General features: G+C 40.1%; 1 protein-coding gene across 2 annotated transcripts in view; it reads left to right on the top strand.

Annotated features, from left to right (window-relative positions):
* IARS1 (isoleucyl-tRNA synthetase 1) overlaps positions 1-16,490 on the top strand; it is a 74,382-nt gene extending 57,892 nt beyond the window's left edge. For both annotated transcript variants that reach the window (XM_047779279.1, XM_047779280.1), the window contains exons 28-34: positions 1,165-1,260; positions 2,045-2,221; positions 3,655-3,760; positions 8,195-8,320; positions 10,302-10,445; positions 11,285-11,437; positions 16,024-16,490. In XM_047779279.1, coding sequence (XP_047635235.1) covers positions 1,165-1,260; positions 2,045-2,221; positions 3,655-3,760; positions 8,195-8,320; positions 10,302-10,445; positions 11,285-11,437; positions 16,024-16,106 — 885 coding nt within the window. In that variant the 3' untranslated portion in view covers positions 16,107-16,490. The remainder of the gene's footprint in view (positions 1-1,164; positions 1,261-2,044; positions 2,222-3,654; positions 3,761-8,194; positions 8,321-10,301; positions 10,446-11,284; positions 11,438-16,023) is intronic.
* Positions 16,491-18,042: the final 1,552 nt, after the last annotated feature.

Raw genomic sequence — 18,042 nt, 5'->3', positions numbered from 1 at the left:
CAGCAGAAGTTTTCACAGTGGTTCCTCTACCAACCAACAAGTGGATTGAAGGCCACAGAGCATCCATCTTTCTTGTTGTGTTTAACCATGACCCTTGCTACCCTCTGCTTTGTTTTTGTGATTCTAGACACAATTTCTACAATGGGCCACAATACTTTTTATATGGTTTATTTTATTTATTTATTTGGATTCTTTTTTTTTAATTTTTTTTTTTTTTAGTTTTTATTTTTTCTGTTATGGTTTGTTTATAGTGTTCTGTCAATTTCTACTGTACAGCAAAGTGACCCAGTCACACACACATATATATACATTCTTATTCTCACGTTATTCTCCATCATATTCCATCATAAGTGACTAGATATAGTTCCCTGTGTGTGTGGTTTATTGCCACCTTCTTGACTTTATGTTATCTGTCCTAAAGGTTGTGAATGAAATGGTAATAATGGTAGTGTCATTTCTGTAGCAGAGGGCAGTGTACTTGTAAATTAGGCACCATGCCCATTTACGTCTTTGAGGACATTCAGTGAAAGAAGTTAATAGACTTGCTCCACTTCATGAAGGCGCAAGAGGTAAATTGGAGACAGATGGTGAATTAGGGCAGGGCAGCCATGGCAAACAATACACAAATCATGTCAAGAAACTCAGGAGCATCCAAAGACAGCAGTTCTTTGAGTATAGACACATTCTGAGAGTGAAGAGAGATGATGTGATCCATCACAACAAAACACAGACCCAGAATCCAAAACTGCCTGTACATCTTCAAGGGGTGCTATTTAACCCCCTCACTTCTACCTCAGACTTGACATAGAAACAAGCCCTTCTCTGCACTTATTTCTATCAGATAACTTATCAGGTAGAATAATAAAAACTGACTTTTCTTTATTTTTTTTTATGGCCACACCCACAGCATATGGAAGTTCCCAGGCCAGAGATTGAATCCGAGCCACAGCTGCAGCGTACGCTACAGGCATGGCAATGCTGGATCCTTTAACCCACTGTGCCAAGCCAGAGATCAAACCTATACTTCTACTGCAACCCGAGCTCCTGCAGTCATATCCTTAACCCACTATGCCACAGTGGGAACTCAAAAAATTTCCATTGAACACCATTTTGCTCAGTTTTGCTCAGTACATCATGGTGTATGTACACTGTTTGCTGCTACAGGTGTTGGTTCTCTTAGATGTCACCCCTGACCAGTCAATGGTGGATGAAGGAATGGCTCGGGAAGTTATCAATCGCATCCAGAAACTTCGCAAAAAGGTTAGTTTGTCAGATAAAGAGCAGCTACTGTTTTGGAGTTTTGCTTTGGTTTTTTCCTTTGGTTTTTATTGTCATTGTCAGGAAGGAAAGGAGAGGTGGGTAATATAAACCATAGTAAATCATTTATGATAATTAATCACTGATCTATGGTCCATTTAGTTTGTACTAAAGGCCCCTTCTTCTTGCTCCTTGTTCACTCCCAAGCTCAGTGTGTTTCTCTGATCAGGAGCTTTCAGGCAACCTGTGCTCACTGTCCAGCTTTTTCAGTTTCTTAGGACTCTCACAAAACCATCCCTTGGCTAGATAGCCCTCCTGGCTGGCACAGAGGTCATTAAAGGTAACAGTGAATGTCTCTGCGGAAGGGCTCCTTGCTCAGGGGAGAGCTTGTTGGATCTGGACAGAGTGGAGTTGTGCTTCCTCATTCAGAAGCTGGAGCCAGAGTGGAGCACATAGCCCACTGCCTGCCTCTACTGGGTGAGAGAGCCAGGGAGCCTCTACCCCAAGGAAGCCTCCCACAAGTCCCCCTCCTCAGGATAGGCATCTGAGACCTATAGTTCAGTATCTGAGAAGGCCACTTGAGCAGATAATGGGGTGCTTGTGAGCTCTGTCTCAGTTCAGAGCTTGGTGATTTCTTTCTTAATCACTCATTTTTTCAGATAATTGATCAGGATCCTCTCGCCTTCCATGATGACTCGTGGGAACTTCATCAGCCCTGCTTAACAGAATCTTATATTTTAAGTGACACATGTGGCTTTCCTTTTCAATTCTTTTTGTTTGCTTTCAGTGCAATCTGGTTCCAACTGATGAAATAACAGTTTATTATAAAGCAAAATCCGAAGGAGAGTATCTGAATAATGTTATCAAAAGCCACACAGAGTTCATATTTGCTACCATAAAGGCTCCCTTGAAACCATATCCAGTTCCTACATCAGATAAAATCCTTATTCAAGAAAAAATGCAGGTGAGTTATGAGTTCTGTTGAACTATTAAGAGATTTAGGATTGGATTTTATTACATTTATAGGATCATATCTTAATGTTCTGTTCCCTAGTAGCAATTAGTGTAGTTCTCAGTCTTGAAGTATTGCTCTGCACAGTAGTGAGTAGGGTCAGAGAGGTGAGGTTCGCAAGAAGGGAAAGGAAATTAGAACTGTTCTCATGGCAATTCTCTTGGGGAAGGGAACCAGGATATGTGTGTGTGTATATATGTATACACACACACACATATGTATAAGAATTGCCAAGTTAAATGGCTATGTGGTGCTGTTTTGTCTAAAATTAGAAAAGTCAATATTGTGGATTCTGAGACTTATTGTTAAAAGTAAACAGCAATTGGAGTTCTCTTGTGGTGCAGTGGGTTAAGAATCTTGCGTTGTTAGTGCAGTGGCTTGGGTCACTGCAGTGGCACTGGTTCTGTCTCTGGCCTGGGAACTTCCATATGCTGCAGGTGCAGCTAAAAAAAAAAGGTAAATAGCAGTTGACTTGAAAAGCAACTAACTTTCATAGTGGTAGGTAATACATAAAATTTTATTTCCTGGTAGTACATTTTTTCTTTCCTTTTTATGGCCACATCTGCGGCATATGAAGTCCCCAGGCCAGGGGTCCAGTTGGAGCTGCTTCTAAGGCCTGTGCCATAGCCACAGCAACACTGGATTTGAGCCACATCTGCAACCTACGCTACAGCCTATGCCAACACCAGTTTCTTAACCTACCAAACAAGGCCAGGTATTAAACCCACATCCTCACAGAGACAGTGTCGGGTCCTTAACCCCGCAACGGGAACCCCTCCTGGTGGTACATTTTAGATATAACTATGGAAGATACATGAAAGATTTTGGCCTGTAATTCAGAAGCTGATCATTTATAATGGGAGGAATTCTTTTCTATGTCAGTCATTTATTAAGTTGTATGTGTATTTCGCTCCTACTTTGTATGGGACAAATGGAACAGACAAGCAGGATCTGAATATGACTGTCTTTTCAGAGGGGCAACTTACAAGTGTTTTCTGTTTTGCATAAGAACAAGACAAAAGAAAAAAAGAGGAGTTCCTGCCATGGCACAGTGGAATCAGTAGCGTCTCTGCATACTAGGATGCAGGTTAAATCCCTGGCCCGGCACAGTGGGTTAAAGGATCTAGCATTGCCATAGCTGCAGCATAGGTCACAAATGTGGCTCCAGTCTTATCCCTGGCTAGGAAACTCCATATGCCGTGAGGCAGCCAAAATAATAATAATAAGTAGGAAGTTGTAGCTCTTGATTCTTTTAGTGATGAGATTGAATATTGCTTCAGAATTGCATAGAGCACCTGTTCTTACTGAGAAGTAGTTGCTATCTTAGTTGATGACACTGTGGTCAGATGCCACAGTTACCCAGTCACGTATCCTCATGTGCTTAGTTAAAAGGATCTGACCTGGAAGTTACACTAACCGGAGGATCATCCATGCCTGGCCCTGCTTGTGCATATGTCAATCTTAACATTTGTACAAATGGCAGTGAACAAGGTAAGAGTAAATGAGCCCCATGTTTTGTGTTTGTTTTTTTTTAGTTAAACTCATGAATGTCTTTAATGCTATTATAAGAGAATTGGTAAAACTGGATAACTTTTTGTCATCAAAATGAACCACAAAAGTAAATGATTGAACTTGCATTGATAGGAAGATGGAATAGATGTACTTTTCCCTATCCCTGCCACAAGTACAGCTAAACATCCCAGACATTGTATATAAAAGCAAGCATGAGTAGTTCCCATTGTGGCTCAGCAGTAACGAACCTGACCTAGTATCTGTGAGGATGCGGGTTCAATCCCTGGCCTCACTCAGTGGGTTATGGATCTGGCATTGCCATAGTCTGTGGATGTAGGTTGCACATGTGGCTCAGTTCGGGTGTTTGCTGTGGCTGTGGCATAGGACTGCAGCAGCAGCTCCGATTCAACCCCTAGCCCAGGAGCTTCTATATGCCACAGGTGCAGCCATAAAAAGGGGGGAAAAAAGAAAGCAAAAGTGGGAGTTTCCTGTTGGCTTAATGGGTTAAGGATCCACCGTGGTCATGCTGTGGCACAGGTGCGATCCCTGGTCTGGGAACTCCTGCATGCTGTGGGTATGGCCCCCCCCCAAAAGAAGGCAGGGGTGTCTGTTCATTCCAATAAAGTAAAACTTCATAGCAGATGAAATTACCATTGATATTAAATAATGATATAAATGTTGATCCAAAAGAAAACATAATGATCCTAAATATCCATATACTTAACAGAACTGTGAAATATGTAAACAAAAACTGATAGATCTTAAATGAGTATAGAAAAATCCAAAATTATAATTTGAGAATTAAATTTGCCTCTTTCAATAATTTATGGAACAACTAGATAGAAAATCAGAATGTAATCAGTATTTTTCAAGCACCCTACCTAAGAGCAGCTGACTATGCATTCTATTCAAGTTCCCATTTACCAAGCTCCCATTTACCAAAATAGATTATAGCCTGGACCCTAAAACAAACCTCAGTAGATTAAAGAGTTGAAATCAGGAGTTCCCGTCGTGGCGCAGTGGTTAACGAATCCGACTAGGAACCATGAGCTTGCGGGTTCGGTTCCTGCCCTTGCTCAGTGGGTTAACGATCCGGCGTTGCCGTGAGCTGTGGTGTAGGTTGCAGACGCGGCTCGGATCCTGCGTTGCTGTGGCTCTGGCGTAGGCCAGTGGCTACAGCTCCAATTCGACCCCTAGCCTGGGAACCTCCATATGCCGCGGGAGAGGCCCAATAAATAGCAAAAAGACAAAAAAAAAAAAGTTGAAATCATACAGAGCATGTTTTCTGACCACAATGGAATCAAACTAAATCAGTAACACAGAGATAAAAGCATAATCTCCATACATTTGAAAGCTAAAGAACATACTTCTAAATAATACAAGATCAGGAGAAAAGTGTCAAGGAAAAAAATGTGTAAAACTGAATGAAAAGGTAAACAAAGGAGTTCCCGTCATGGCGCAGTGGTTAACGAATTTGACTAGGAACCATGAGGTTGCGGGTTTGGTCCCTGCCCTTGCTCAGTCGGTTAATGATCTGGCGTTGCCGTGAGCTGTGGTGTAGGTTGCAGACGCGGCTCGGATCCTTCATTGCTGTGGCTCTGGTGTAGGCCAGTGGCTACAGCTCCAATTAGACCCCTAGCCTGGGAACCTCCATATGCCACGGGAGCGGCCCAAGAAATAGCAAAAAAAAAAAAAGAAAAAGAAAAGGTAAATACAACATTAAAATATGTGGATTACAGCTAACATCTCTGAAGACTAACGTTAGAACAGAAAGTTTCAAATCATTAAAACTCAAGAAACTTAAAAAAAGCAAGCAGAATAAAAATAAGAGCAGAAATTTTCAATGCAATTGGCAACAGAACAATAAAGAATATAATGAAGCAAGAAATGTGGGTTCTTTGAAAAAAATTAATAAAATCAGTAAACCTCACCCCTAGTGAGAAACATACAGAACAGATGAAAATACTAATTACCATCATCAGGACTGAAATGACATCATACAGACTGCAGAAATCAAAAGGATAAGCCAATACTGTGAATAGCTCTCTCACATGAACTTGACAACTTGAATGAAATGGACCAGGTTTTCCAAAAGCACAGACTACCTCAACTCAACTCATGAAATAGAATAGTTTTAGTAGCCCTATCACTATTAAGGAGGGTGCACTTACAATTTTAAAACTCTGGAGAAAATTTGATTGTTTAGTTGAGCTTAAGTCTATCACTGATGGCACAGTGCCCATCCAAAAGGGACATAGATATACTCATAGAGTGAAATGCTACATACCAGTTAAAAGTAATGAAATGTGGAATTCTCCTGTGGTGCAGTGGTTAAGGATCTGGCATTGTCACTGCAGCAGCTTGGCCTGCTGTGGAGGCGAGGGTTCAATCCCCATCCCTGCGCAGCTGGTTAGAGAATCTGGCATTGCTGCAGCTGTGGCATAGGTAGAAACTGCAGCTGGGATTCAGCCCTGCCCCACAAACTTCCATATGCTGTGGGTGCAGCCATTAAAAAAATAATAGGAATATATATTTATGTATAAAGTTTTTATACCTCAAGTACAAATATTTTTAAAGAAAAACAACTTTTGCAATTCATGTAAATTTTAAAAATAAATCACATTGTAAATAAACATATGAAACAAATACCACAAGATAAATATGAAAACTTAGACTTGAGACATAAAGTTCATAGTAAGTTTGTCTTGGAAAAGGGAGAGAGACTTAAGGAAAAAATGTAAAAGAGATAGCAATTTAAAAAAAAACAACAACACTCTCAAGTAATTTCCAGATCCACATAGTTTTTCTAGAGAATTCAACCAGGCTTTAAAAAAATAAAACACCAGCCCAACAGAGAGTCTTTCAGAAAAAAGAATAAGGAACAATCTCCAACTCACTTTAAGGTGTTATTGACACCGAAACCAGATCCAAACAATACCAAAAAAGGAAAACCATAGACCAATATCTCTCATCAATAGAAATCTAAAATTCTTACCAAAAAATCATGAAAAATAATAGAGCTGTATATACAAAGAACTATATATCATGACAGGTGAGGTTTATTCCAAGCTTGCAAGGCTGGTTCAATATTCAGAAAGCGATTGGTGTTAAAAGGTTATAAGATTATGCCAGTTGTTACAGAAAAAGCATTTGAAAAAATTCACTATCCATTTTTGATTTTCAAAAACATGTCAGAAAAGTGTAGTTCCCGTCTTGGCTCAGCGGTTAACGAACCTGACTAGCATCAGTGAGGATGCTGCTTCGATCCCTGGCCTCGCTCAGTGGGTTAAGGATCCAGCGTTGCCATGAGCTGTGGTGTAGGTCACAGACATGGCTCAGATCCTGGGGCTAGAGCTCTGATTAGACCACTAGCCTGAGAACCTCCGTATGCTGTGCGTGCGGCTCTATAACGACAAAAAAAGACCGTAAAAGAAAAGCGCTGTCAGAAAAGTAAGGAAGAAGAACTTTATCATTTATGAAAAACCTACAGTTGGAGTTCCCTGGTGGCATAGTGAGTTAAGGATCCAGTGTTGTCACTGCTGTGGCATGGGCTTGATTCCTGGCCTTAAAGGGAGAAAGAGAAAAGGGGGGTGGGGGAGGGCAGAAGAAGGGAAAAGAGACTCTATTGTGAGTCTACAAAATGTGGCCAGGTGGTATTTGAGAAAGGAGCAAAAGCAATTCTTAATTGAGTAGTCTATTCATTATATGGTACTAGGCAGTTAGATGTCCATATGAAAAAAAAAATGTGCTAGATATACCTAAGTTGTACATCTCATACAGAAATTAACTTAAGAATTCCCACTGTAGCACAGTGGGACCGATGGCATCTCTGGAGCACTGGGACACAGGTTTAATACCTGGCCCGGCACAGTAGTTAGTCAGAATTGCCACAGTTGTGGCATAAGTTACAGCTGCATCTTGGATCTGATCCCTGGCCTGGGAACCCCATGTGCCATGTGGCAGCCAAAAAAGAAAAAGTAATAACTTAAAATGGATCACAGACATAAGTATAAGTCTGTAAAATGTATAGGAAAACAAAATTTTTCAATTCAAGACTAGGCAAAGAATTTTAAGACTTGATACCGAATCACAATCCATAAAAGGAAAAACCGATGAATTCAACTTCCATCAAAATGTTTAATTCTGCTTTGTGAAAGATCCTGTGAAAAGGATGAAAACACAAGCTACAGACTATGATAAGATCTTTGCAAACCACAACATATCCAACAAAGGCTATATCTAGAATATATAAAGAACTCTCACAACTCAAAACAGTTTAATGATATCTATTTAGAAAATGGGGAAAGGCATGAATAAATGTTTACAAAAAATAACATTTGATGTGTTTCCCTTGACTTTTCATTCAAATTTAACTTTTTTTCTTCAGTTTCACTTATATATATGGCTTTTTAGGTGGCGTATTGCTTCTGGAAAATCCAAAAGGCGATAATAGGTTAGACCTTTTAAAGCTGAAGAGTGTTGTTACTAGCATTTTTGAAGTAAAAAATATGGAACTGTCTGTCTTCCATGGTGAAACAGGTATGTAGAAAGTCAAAAAGATGTCCATCCATGTTCTTTGACATGAGGCAAGTTAGTGAAGATCTTAATTTGGTAACGGTTATTGCCTTTTTTCCTGAGTCTGTGAGTCAGGGCCAGCTTCTACAACAGTGCCTGCCCACAGTGTCTCTTTGTGCCTCCTTTGTGTCATGTGGCTGAAAGAACACTGGACTTAACAAGATGAGGATTCTAATCCTACCTTCTCATCTGTTAGCCATATGACGCAGTCTAGGCATCAGAGACTAGTGAGTTTTAACTTTATTAAACATAGTGCCTACATTTTAAATCCAATAAGTCTCAATAAGACAAGCCTAAATAAAATTTTTAAGAATTATAAGTACATTTCCTTCCACTATTAGGTTTAATTGTGACATGACCACCCAATCCCCTACCTGTACCCAAAAAAAAGATTATGTTGAAGTCCTTATCTTAACCACCAGTACCATCACCAAATGTGACCTTTTTTGGAAGTAGGTTCATTGCAGATGTAATTAGTTAAGACAAGGATATACTTGAGTAGTGTGGGCCCTACTCCAGTATGACTGGTGTCCATATAAAAAGAGGTCCATGTGAAAACAGAAAAAGGAAGTAGTCTATATGGTGACAAATGCAGTGATAGGAATTAAGCAAACCCACACACCAGGAAACACCAAAGATTGCTGGGAACCTCCAGAAACTAGAAAGAAGAAAGGAACGACTTCCTTAGGAGTTTCCAGAGGGAGCATGGCCCTACTGACACCTTTAGTTTTGGACTTCTCACTACAGAGACCTGTGAGACAAATTTCTGTTTTAAGCTGTCCCTCTCACCCTCAGTTTCATTGAGTCTTATGGCAGCCGTATGAAACGAGTACACTCAGCAAATCTCAACATTAATTTTAGACATTTAAATAGCTTTCGTAAAGGAAGAAATCTGAATGGCCAATAAATAAAGGGAAAACTACTGAGCCTCAAAAAGCCACAATGAGGTTCTATACATGCACCCAGATTGGCAAAATTTAGAAAAATTTCACAGTATCAAATGTTGGGAATATTGTGAAATAGGAACTGTCATTCACTGCTGGGTTGTCAGTTGATATGAGCACTGTGGATGGAATACCAGTTTGCTCTTGTATCATTTAAGGGCTGGATGAGGGAATCAAACCTGATGTGGGAGAAACTGGGGAAGTAAAGGTCTGGAAGAAGTGGGGGATCCAGGAAAACTCAGACCAGAAGCCACCAAGGGGAGCTGCTAAGTCAGTCAGTCGACAGCATGGGTCTCTATCTGAAGTCTCTAAGATAAACAAGGGCAAACTGGAGCTTATAGCCGTCTAGCCACATCTGATAGCAACACTCAAGAGCCCTACAAAAGAAGCTTTGCCAGAGTTGCTTATGCACCTGGCTTAGAAGTTGGAAGAGTACAGGAGAAGTGTGGGCTGTTCCTCTTCTCTGACCCAGCAAGTGGCAGCCTGCGAAAGCTGAGTAGTGCCTGGGCCCCACCCTGACCTTTAGAGGCATAGTGATTTTAACTAAACTTTTACCCTAAGCAATATTTAACTGTATCTTAATGAAATTGTATATGTCTTGCCATTTTCCACATATGTTCATTAGTCAACTTCTGACTGTAATTATCTTTTTTTAATATATGGCTTCTTTTCATGATAAAGTTTAGGATTCTGATACAAAAGGAAATGTTAAGAAGAGCTGTAATATGCAGGAAGAATACTAAAAAGGGGAAAATAATTTGCCTTATGTCTTAAACTATGAATGCTCTATTTTGCATCATTAAGATGTCCTACTATTTGCATGTCATTAAAGCCTGATTTTATATAAGTGAGTGTTCTTTGATAAATAGAAATTAAAGGGAACGCGTCACTGTGAAGGTACATGGTAGTTTAATAATTAAATAGGAAAAGTGAATGACTTTAGCTCTGAACTATTCCCTCTGAAAGAATGATTTTTTTGTTACTGTTTTTGTTATTTTTAGAGATAAAAAACCAAACCAACCTAATGAGTCTTAGTGGAAAAACGCTTTGTGTGACTTCAGGCTCAGCACCCTCTGTGATTAACAGTCCCAGTACTCTTCTCTGTCAGTATATCAACCTACAGCTCTTGAATGCAGACCCACAAGGTGCGTACCTCTCCAAGTTGTGAACATCTTCAGTTGTCAGGTTGTGGAGTGCTAGATGTTAAGATTTTTTTTTTTAATATTCAGTCTCTCGGATGTTTATGGGTTTTTCCAAGTTGGCTTCAGTTTAGTAATTTAGACTCCCACACTGCTTTGGGGACTCAGCTTATTTCTTTGGTTATATTTATGTAGAAACACCTATCCACCTGACACGGTCATAAAATGAGATGAATTGGTTAGGTAAAAATTACAACTAAATTGAGATCCCATTGTGACTCAGTGGAAACAAATCTGACTGGCATCCATGAGGATATAGGTTCAATCCCTGACCTTGCTCAGTGGGTTAAGGATCTGGCATTGCCACGAGCTGTGGTGTAGGTCACAGACGCTGCTCGAATCTGGTGTTTCTGTGGCCGTGGCCAGCGGCTACAGCTCCAATTTGACCCCTAGCCTGGAAATTTCCATATGCCACAGACCAAAAAAAAAAAAATTTACAGTTATATGAAGCTGAAATGTTTAAATGCCAAACACAATTTTTAATTTTGCCTTTTTTTTTCTTGGAAAATGTCCTGAGAACTATTGTACATATCCATAACTTAATCAACAGACTAGATCAATACTTATTTTTACTGATAATTTAGGTCATCATTGTGCATATTTATTACAGTCTAAGGCTCTTCATTTGTGTACTGAATATTCTTACCCAAACTACTGGGCTTTTATAGTAGTTTTTTTTTATTCAAAGCCTTTAGTTCTGCCCATTACTCACCACCCCCATTAGGGATCTAGTAGCTAGAGGGTGAACTCTGAGGATATAATCCAGTTTGTTTTTTCTTCTGTAGGGTGTTTAATGGGGACAGTGGGCACTCTTCTACTTGAAAACCCACTTGGACAGAATGGACTCACCCACCAAGGTCTTCTGTATGAAGCAGCCAAGGTGTTTGGCCTTCGGAGCAGAAAGCTGAAACTCTTTCTGGATGAGACTCTAACAGAGGGTGAGATTATAGAACATACTAATTTTCTTTCATTCTTTCCTTCCTTTCTTCCTCCCTCCCTTCCTTATTTTTTCCATTTTTGCTTTTTTTGAAAATAGATTTCGATGCCATCAATCATTTGTAGATTATATGTGTGAGAGATAATACTATGTTATCTTTTATCTTTTTTTTGTTCTTTCTCCAGAAGGGTGCCGTAACATAAATGTTTAAAAATAATAATAGGGCATTCTGGTTGTGGCTCAGCAGTAATGAACCTGACTAGTATCCCTGAGGATATGGGTTCAATCCCTGGCCTTGCTCAGTGGGTTAAAGATCTGGCATTGCCATGAGCTGTGTTCTGGGTCGCAGACATGGCTCATGACTCAGATCCCGCATTGCTGCGGCTGTGGCTTAGGCTGATGGCTGCAGCTCCAACTTGATCCCTTGCCTAGGAATTTCCACATGCCACAGGTGAAGCCCTGAAGAGAAAAAAAAAGAAGGAAAAAAAAAATTCCAAAAAAAACACCTGCTCCTAGGTAAATTAGCTTATTTGCTAATTCTAAAATTGCCCTCTTCCCTCATCGTAATATAGTGAAATAACAGCCTGAAGGACGCTTAAAACTGACACTGGACCTCCTTCTTTTCAACTTATAAAGCATGCCTTTTCTGCATAAAGATGTTAAGAATTACGTCATTAGTTGACATATTCTCCATTCCATAATTCAGAAAGCAGAGTCAGGACAAGGCACAGGCTAGTGTCTACAAGAATATGTTTTTTTCTTTTTCTCTTACTCCCCCTTCCATCATCTACTTCTGTGATGTCAGCTTCTGCGGGTGTTCTGAGAATTCTCTATTAACATTTTAGATCTCTCCCTCAGTTCTGTTCTCTAATCCTTATTATACATCCAGTGCTCACTTTAATGCTGCTGCCACTGGAATCATTTCCTCAAACAGCTTCTCTGGATGGAAACTGCTCTTTTGTGTTCATAGATGTTCTTGTCATCCCATCTCAAAACCTTTTACCATTTCAGCCTTTTATTCACACAGCCTTACAGCCTGGAACTTGTTGGACTTTCTGAATCAAGATTTGTCTCTCCCAGCACTGCTGTAAAATTGAACATTATCTATTCCAGAGTTAGTCTTGTCTTTGCATTTTTGCAGTTTGAATAGGCTATGCCTAGGTATAAGGCATTCTTTATTTCTGTTACAGTGTTTTGCTTTCTAGCATTTCCTTTTAATTCTTTCTTAGAATTTCCATCTTTCTGCTTATATCACCCATCTGTTCTTACATGTTTTCCACCCTTTTCTATTAGAGTCCTTACCATCAATCCTCATAACTATAAATTCCTAATATAAACTCCACAATCTTTGCCATGTCCAGTCTGGTTGTGATACTTGCTTCATCTCTTACCATGATTTTTTTTTTTCTTACCATGATTTTTCTCTTCCGTTTTTTATTTTTTTTAATTTTCTTTTTCTTTTTTTGCTTTTTTGTGGCCACACCTGTGGCATGTGGAAGTTCCCAACCTAGGGATCGAACTGGAGCTGCAGCTGCCAGCTGACACCAGCCACAGCAACATAGGATCCAAGCCATGTCTGCAACCTACACCAGAGCTCACAGCAATGCCGGATTCTTAATCCACTGAGTGAGGCCAGGGATCAGACCCACATCCTCATGAATACTAGTCAGGTTCATTACTGCTGGGCCACAATGGGAACTCCCCGATTTTTCTCTTTTAGAACGTCTTTGTAATATTTGGTTGATAGTTGTACATGGTATTTTGGGGAGAAGTAACTGCGAGGTTTTATGTTTATTTGACTAGGAGTTATGGTGTGTCTCTTTATTGCTGCTGTAGTTGTCAGAGGCTCACATTTCCTTCTGTTGTCCTGTGATTTCCCTAGAGATTCCTTTTTAAACATAGTCAGAGCTTTGCCTCTTTTTTCAGCTATAATGCCCTATTGTACACAGGAGCATAAAATGTGGGGAAAGGAGATGTGGAGTGTTTTATGATTTTGTGATTAGTTCTTAGTCTTTAGTGAGCCTGTGCTTCTGGGCTGTGACCCTCACAGGTGTTCCTCACCTTCTGAATTTTTCCCATGTTCAGATCCCCCAAGGCTCACCATTATCTAATGCTTCAAAATCTGTAGCTTGACAACCCAAAATGGCCCTTATCTTTCTTTGCAGTTATGTCTTTGAAGCTTTTATACTATCAGAAGGGTCTTTTTTCACTCTCCTTCCAACATTCTTGCTTCTTTCATTATGGGTTAGTACTAAAGATCAACTATAAATATCATTTACTATTTTGATAAGCTTGTGTGAAACTTCATAGGCATTCTTAACTTCTTTTTCTTACCCCTCAAATCCATGGGTCATCAAGAGCAGTTGAGCAGCGGAAATGAAATGTCATCATTTCTCACCCATTCTATGCAAATGTAGGCACCTGGTTGAAACTGATCAAAGATAGAATCATATCCATGTGAATTAGATATTAGTACTACTACCTATAATACACAAAGCAGATCTTACCTAAAATGTCTTACTGTATTCTTTGGGTTTTTTTAGGGCCATACCCATGGCATATGGAAGTTCCCAGGCTTAGAGGTTGAATCAGAGCTGTAGCTGCCAGTCTACACCACAGCTCACAGCAACACTGGATCCCCAGTCCACTGAGCAAGGCCAGGGATTGAGCCTGCATCCTCATTGTTACTAGTTTGTTTCCACTGCGCCACAACAGGAACTCCTGTCTTACTATATTCTTACTGCTTTGTAAGGTTGACTGAGCAAGTTTAGTAGGTAAAAGCTTAAAAACATTAAGTGATTGACCAAGATTACCAAGAATTCTGATACTCTTTCCAATCTAGTGTCTTTTCCTAATCCAATTATCTCTTGCTTCATTTTCATCTTATTCTTTCTTTCCAGATTGTCTTTCATAAAATATGAAAAATTTTGTAAGTTAGGATCACATAAAGCTTACCGTTTTAGAAACTCATTAATGCCTTCTTGCTTGTCTAGATCCTAAAATACATCCCCAGGAAGTTCTTAGAGTTAGTCCTTCCTTTTGAATTCAGATCTGGCTAGAAGCAAAATGCCCCACAATAGGCAAAGAACTTTTAAAAATTTTCTTTTTCTTTCTTTCTCTTTCCCTCTCTCTCTCTCCCCCTCCCTTCTTCTCTCTTTCTCTCTCTCTCACCACTTATATATTCAGTGGTTTTTGGATCTATACCATTTGTGTTAGACTTTAAATGCTCAAATTTATTTTTTTGTTTTTTTGTTCGTCTTTTTAGGGCCCCACCTGTGGCATGTGGAAGTTCCCAGGCTAGGAGTCGAATCATAGCTGCAGCTGCTGGCCTACACCACAGCCACAGCAACTCGGGATTCAAGCTAAGTCTGCAACCTGCATCACCGTTCACGGCAATGCTGGATCCTTAACCCACTGAGCAAGGCCAGGGATTGAACCCACATTCTCGTAGATACTAATCGGGTTTGTTACCGCTGAACCATGATGGGAACTCCCATTCTTGTGTTTTTGTTTTGTTTTGTTTTTGTTTGTTTTTTGCCACACAGGCAGTGTGTGGGAATTCCTGGGCCAGGGATTGAACCTACACCACACAGCAGCGACCAGAGCCACAGCGGTGAGAATGTAGGAGCCTCAATCTGCTAGGCCATCAGAGAATTCACTGAATGTGCAAATTTTTTATCTTTAGATGCATTGGCTCCTATATTTTTCATCTGAGCCTTCAGTCTTTGATAATGTCTTGCTTTCTAATGTTGCAAGATATCCTAGGCTTATCATGTACTCTTAATTTCCCCAGACCTGGAAACGACTGTTCTTCCTGTTATAGAGAGCTAGTATTTAGAGACCAGAATTTTAAGTTACTCTCTTGGCATTGCTTCTAGGTCTCTTCTGTAGACATAGGAAGTATCTGTTTGGCTGGGGGTTTGGGGACACCTTGGGCTGAACTCAAGAGTTCATTAGGTTGAGGGCGCAGTCCTCCAGTAATCTCCCCAAAACTTCAAACCCCATGTAAAGAGTTACTCTCCAACTATAAACTCAGACAAAAGAGTTTATGTAAGAACCACTGTCACTTCCGGTACCAACTCTAAAAGTTCAGAGAGTTTCCCAAAGTCACCCTCAAGTTTGATAATTTGCTAGCTGGATTCATAGAACTCATGGAAGCTATTGCATAAATGACTACATTTATTAAGGACAGGATAAAAACTGGAGCCAGGCAAAGGGACAGTAGTATGTACAGTGATTACCAACCATGGAAGCTCAACTGACCCTTGGTATTCCAGAGTTTGTATTGAGGCTTCGTTACATAGGTATGATTGCTCGTATGGTTGGTCTTTCTGGTGTGGCCAACTCCACCGTGAGTCATCTCACTAGCATCATTTTTCAAATGTCTCCTGGGACTCACAATAAATCACAAAAGATACTCCTATCAGGAAATCCCAGGGGTTTAGAAGTTCCCTAGTAGGTGGGACAAAGTTTAGGCTTCTCTTTGGTGAGACCGAATTTTTTACTACCCAAGCAGTTAACATTTTAAAAATATTCATCCAGAATAGATAGAAAATTTTTCTCTAAAACTTCTTCTTTCCATTCTAGAAATTACAGAAGAAACTCCCATGAAGACTTTGAACACGAAGACTGTGTATGTTGCTGTATTACCAACGACAGCAGACTTATAACGTTCCGTTAGCAGTGTGATTCAGTCTTCCTTTCTCTGGCATATATACCTGTTGTTTCTCCCCCAAACCCCCAATCTCAACATAGAACAGACACATCAAAGATACTTAGTTGAGGTGCATGTATCATATGCTGCTTTTGGTCTCTGATAGAAATGGAATTGATTCATCAAGTGACTTGAGACTTCACGGTAATATTCCCACTTAACCCTAGACACGTATGCAGTCGTGTTGAGGGAAAGTCACAATGTCACCTCAGTGCTACAGAGTATACTTCTGTACTTGAGCTTTTAAGTATAGAATGTAGAAATGGTTAAATTATATATATATATATTATTCTATGGCCTTTTAAAATATATTTGAGGGAGTTCCCATGGCACGATGGGTTAAGGATCCAGTGTTGATGCAGCTGTGGCATAGGTCACATCTGCAGCTTGGATTCTTTCCTTGGTTTGGAAACTTCCACATGCTGCAGGTGCAGCAAAAAAAAAAAAAAATTATTCGAGGAGTTCCCGTTGTGGCTCAGCAGAAGTGAATCTGACTAGGAACCATGAGGTTGCGGATTTGATCTCTGGCCTCACTCAGTGGGTTAAGGATCTGGCGTTGCCGTGAGCTATGGTGTAAGGTCTCAGACACGGCTTAGATCCCACATTGCTGTAGCTGTGGTGTAGGCCAGAGGTATAGCTCCAATTCGACGTCTAGCCTGGGAACCTCCATATGCTGCGGGTGCAGCCCTAAAAAGAAAAATACAAAACAAAACAAAAAAACTTATTTGAAATCTCTTGAAGAAATGAACGATGTTATATTTTTTTGCTACCTGGATTTTCCTGGATAATTTGATGGGATATTTTAAGTTTCGATAAATCAGAACAATAAACAGACTTTCTCTCAGATAATATGTTAGAAGTAATTCATTCCCTCATAGTTCAGTGATAATTGGAATTTACAATCTTTAAAGAATGCAAAAACTCATGAGTGACTTCTGTATTGAGACAGCAGACTAAACATGTAATTTCACTTCTTCCCCAAATGCTGTGTCAGAGGCAGATGCCAAGACAAAATTAGATGTGCCCAAAATTTTATTAGGGGAAACACGTGAAATATAAAGGGGAAAAGACGAAGGCAAAATTAGAGCCTTCAGAAAGAGTCTATAGTTAGAAATGACCTGCATTTGTACCCATTACCTTGTCCAGTCAGTGGCTGTAAGCAGCCTAGGGGGCCATGGCACAAATGCATTTGTTAATCTGAAAGTGTAGTAGATAGAGACTGTCAATGATCTATATTCCCTATGTCAGATTCTCCTGAAAGGAGCTCTGAGTGGTGCATCTCGGACTGCTAGAATAAATGCATTCAAATCCAAACCCACAAAATTGGAGGAAAAAAAAAAAAAACAAGTGTCAGCAAGAATCAGAGAAACTGGAACCCATGTGCAACGTTGGTAGGAATATAAAAAATTGCAGTCACTAAGAAAAACAGTATTGGGGTCCCTTAAAAATGGAATTACCATACGATTCAGCAGTTCATTTCTGAGTATATGTGTACAGAAGAATTGAAAGAAGGGTCTTGAAGAGATTTGCGAATCCCAGTTCATTATTCACGGCAGTATTCACAACAGCCAACAGGTAGAGCAACCTCAATGCCCACTGAGGGATAAATGGATAAAGAAAATATCATATATACATACAAATGAATAGTATTCAGTTTTTAAAAAAAGGATGAGGAGTTCCCGTCGTGGCTCAGTGATTAACAAATCCGACTAGGAACCATGAGGTTGCGGGTTCGAGCCCTGGCCTTGCTCAGTGGGTTAAGGATCCAGCATTGCCATGAGCTGTGGTATAGGTTGCAGACGGCTCAGATCCCGCGTTGCTGTGGCTCTGGTATAGGCTGGTGGCTACAGCTCCGATTGGACCCCTAGCCTGGGAACCTCCATATGCCATAG

The sequence above is a fragment of the Phacochoerus africanus genome, chromosome 5 (assembly GCF_016906955.1).
Source record: "Phacochoerus africanus isolate WHEZ1 chromosome 5, ROS_Pafr_v1, whole genome shotgun sequence".
In the NCBI taxonomy this organism is placed as follows: Eukaryota; Metazoa; Chordata; class Mammalia; order Artiodactyla; family Suidae; genus Phacochoerus; species Phacochoerus africanus.
This window is presented reverse-complemented; position numbering and strand designations above follow the sequence as displayed.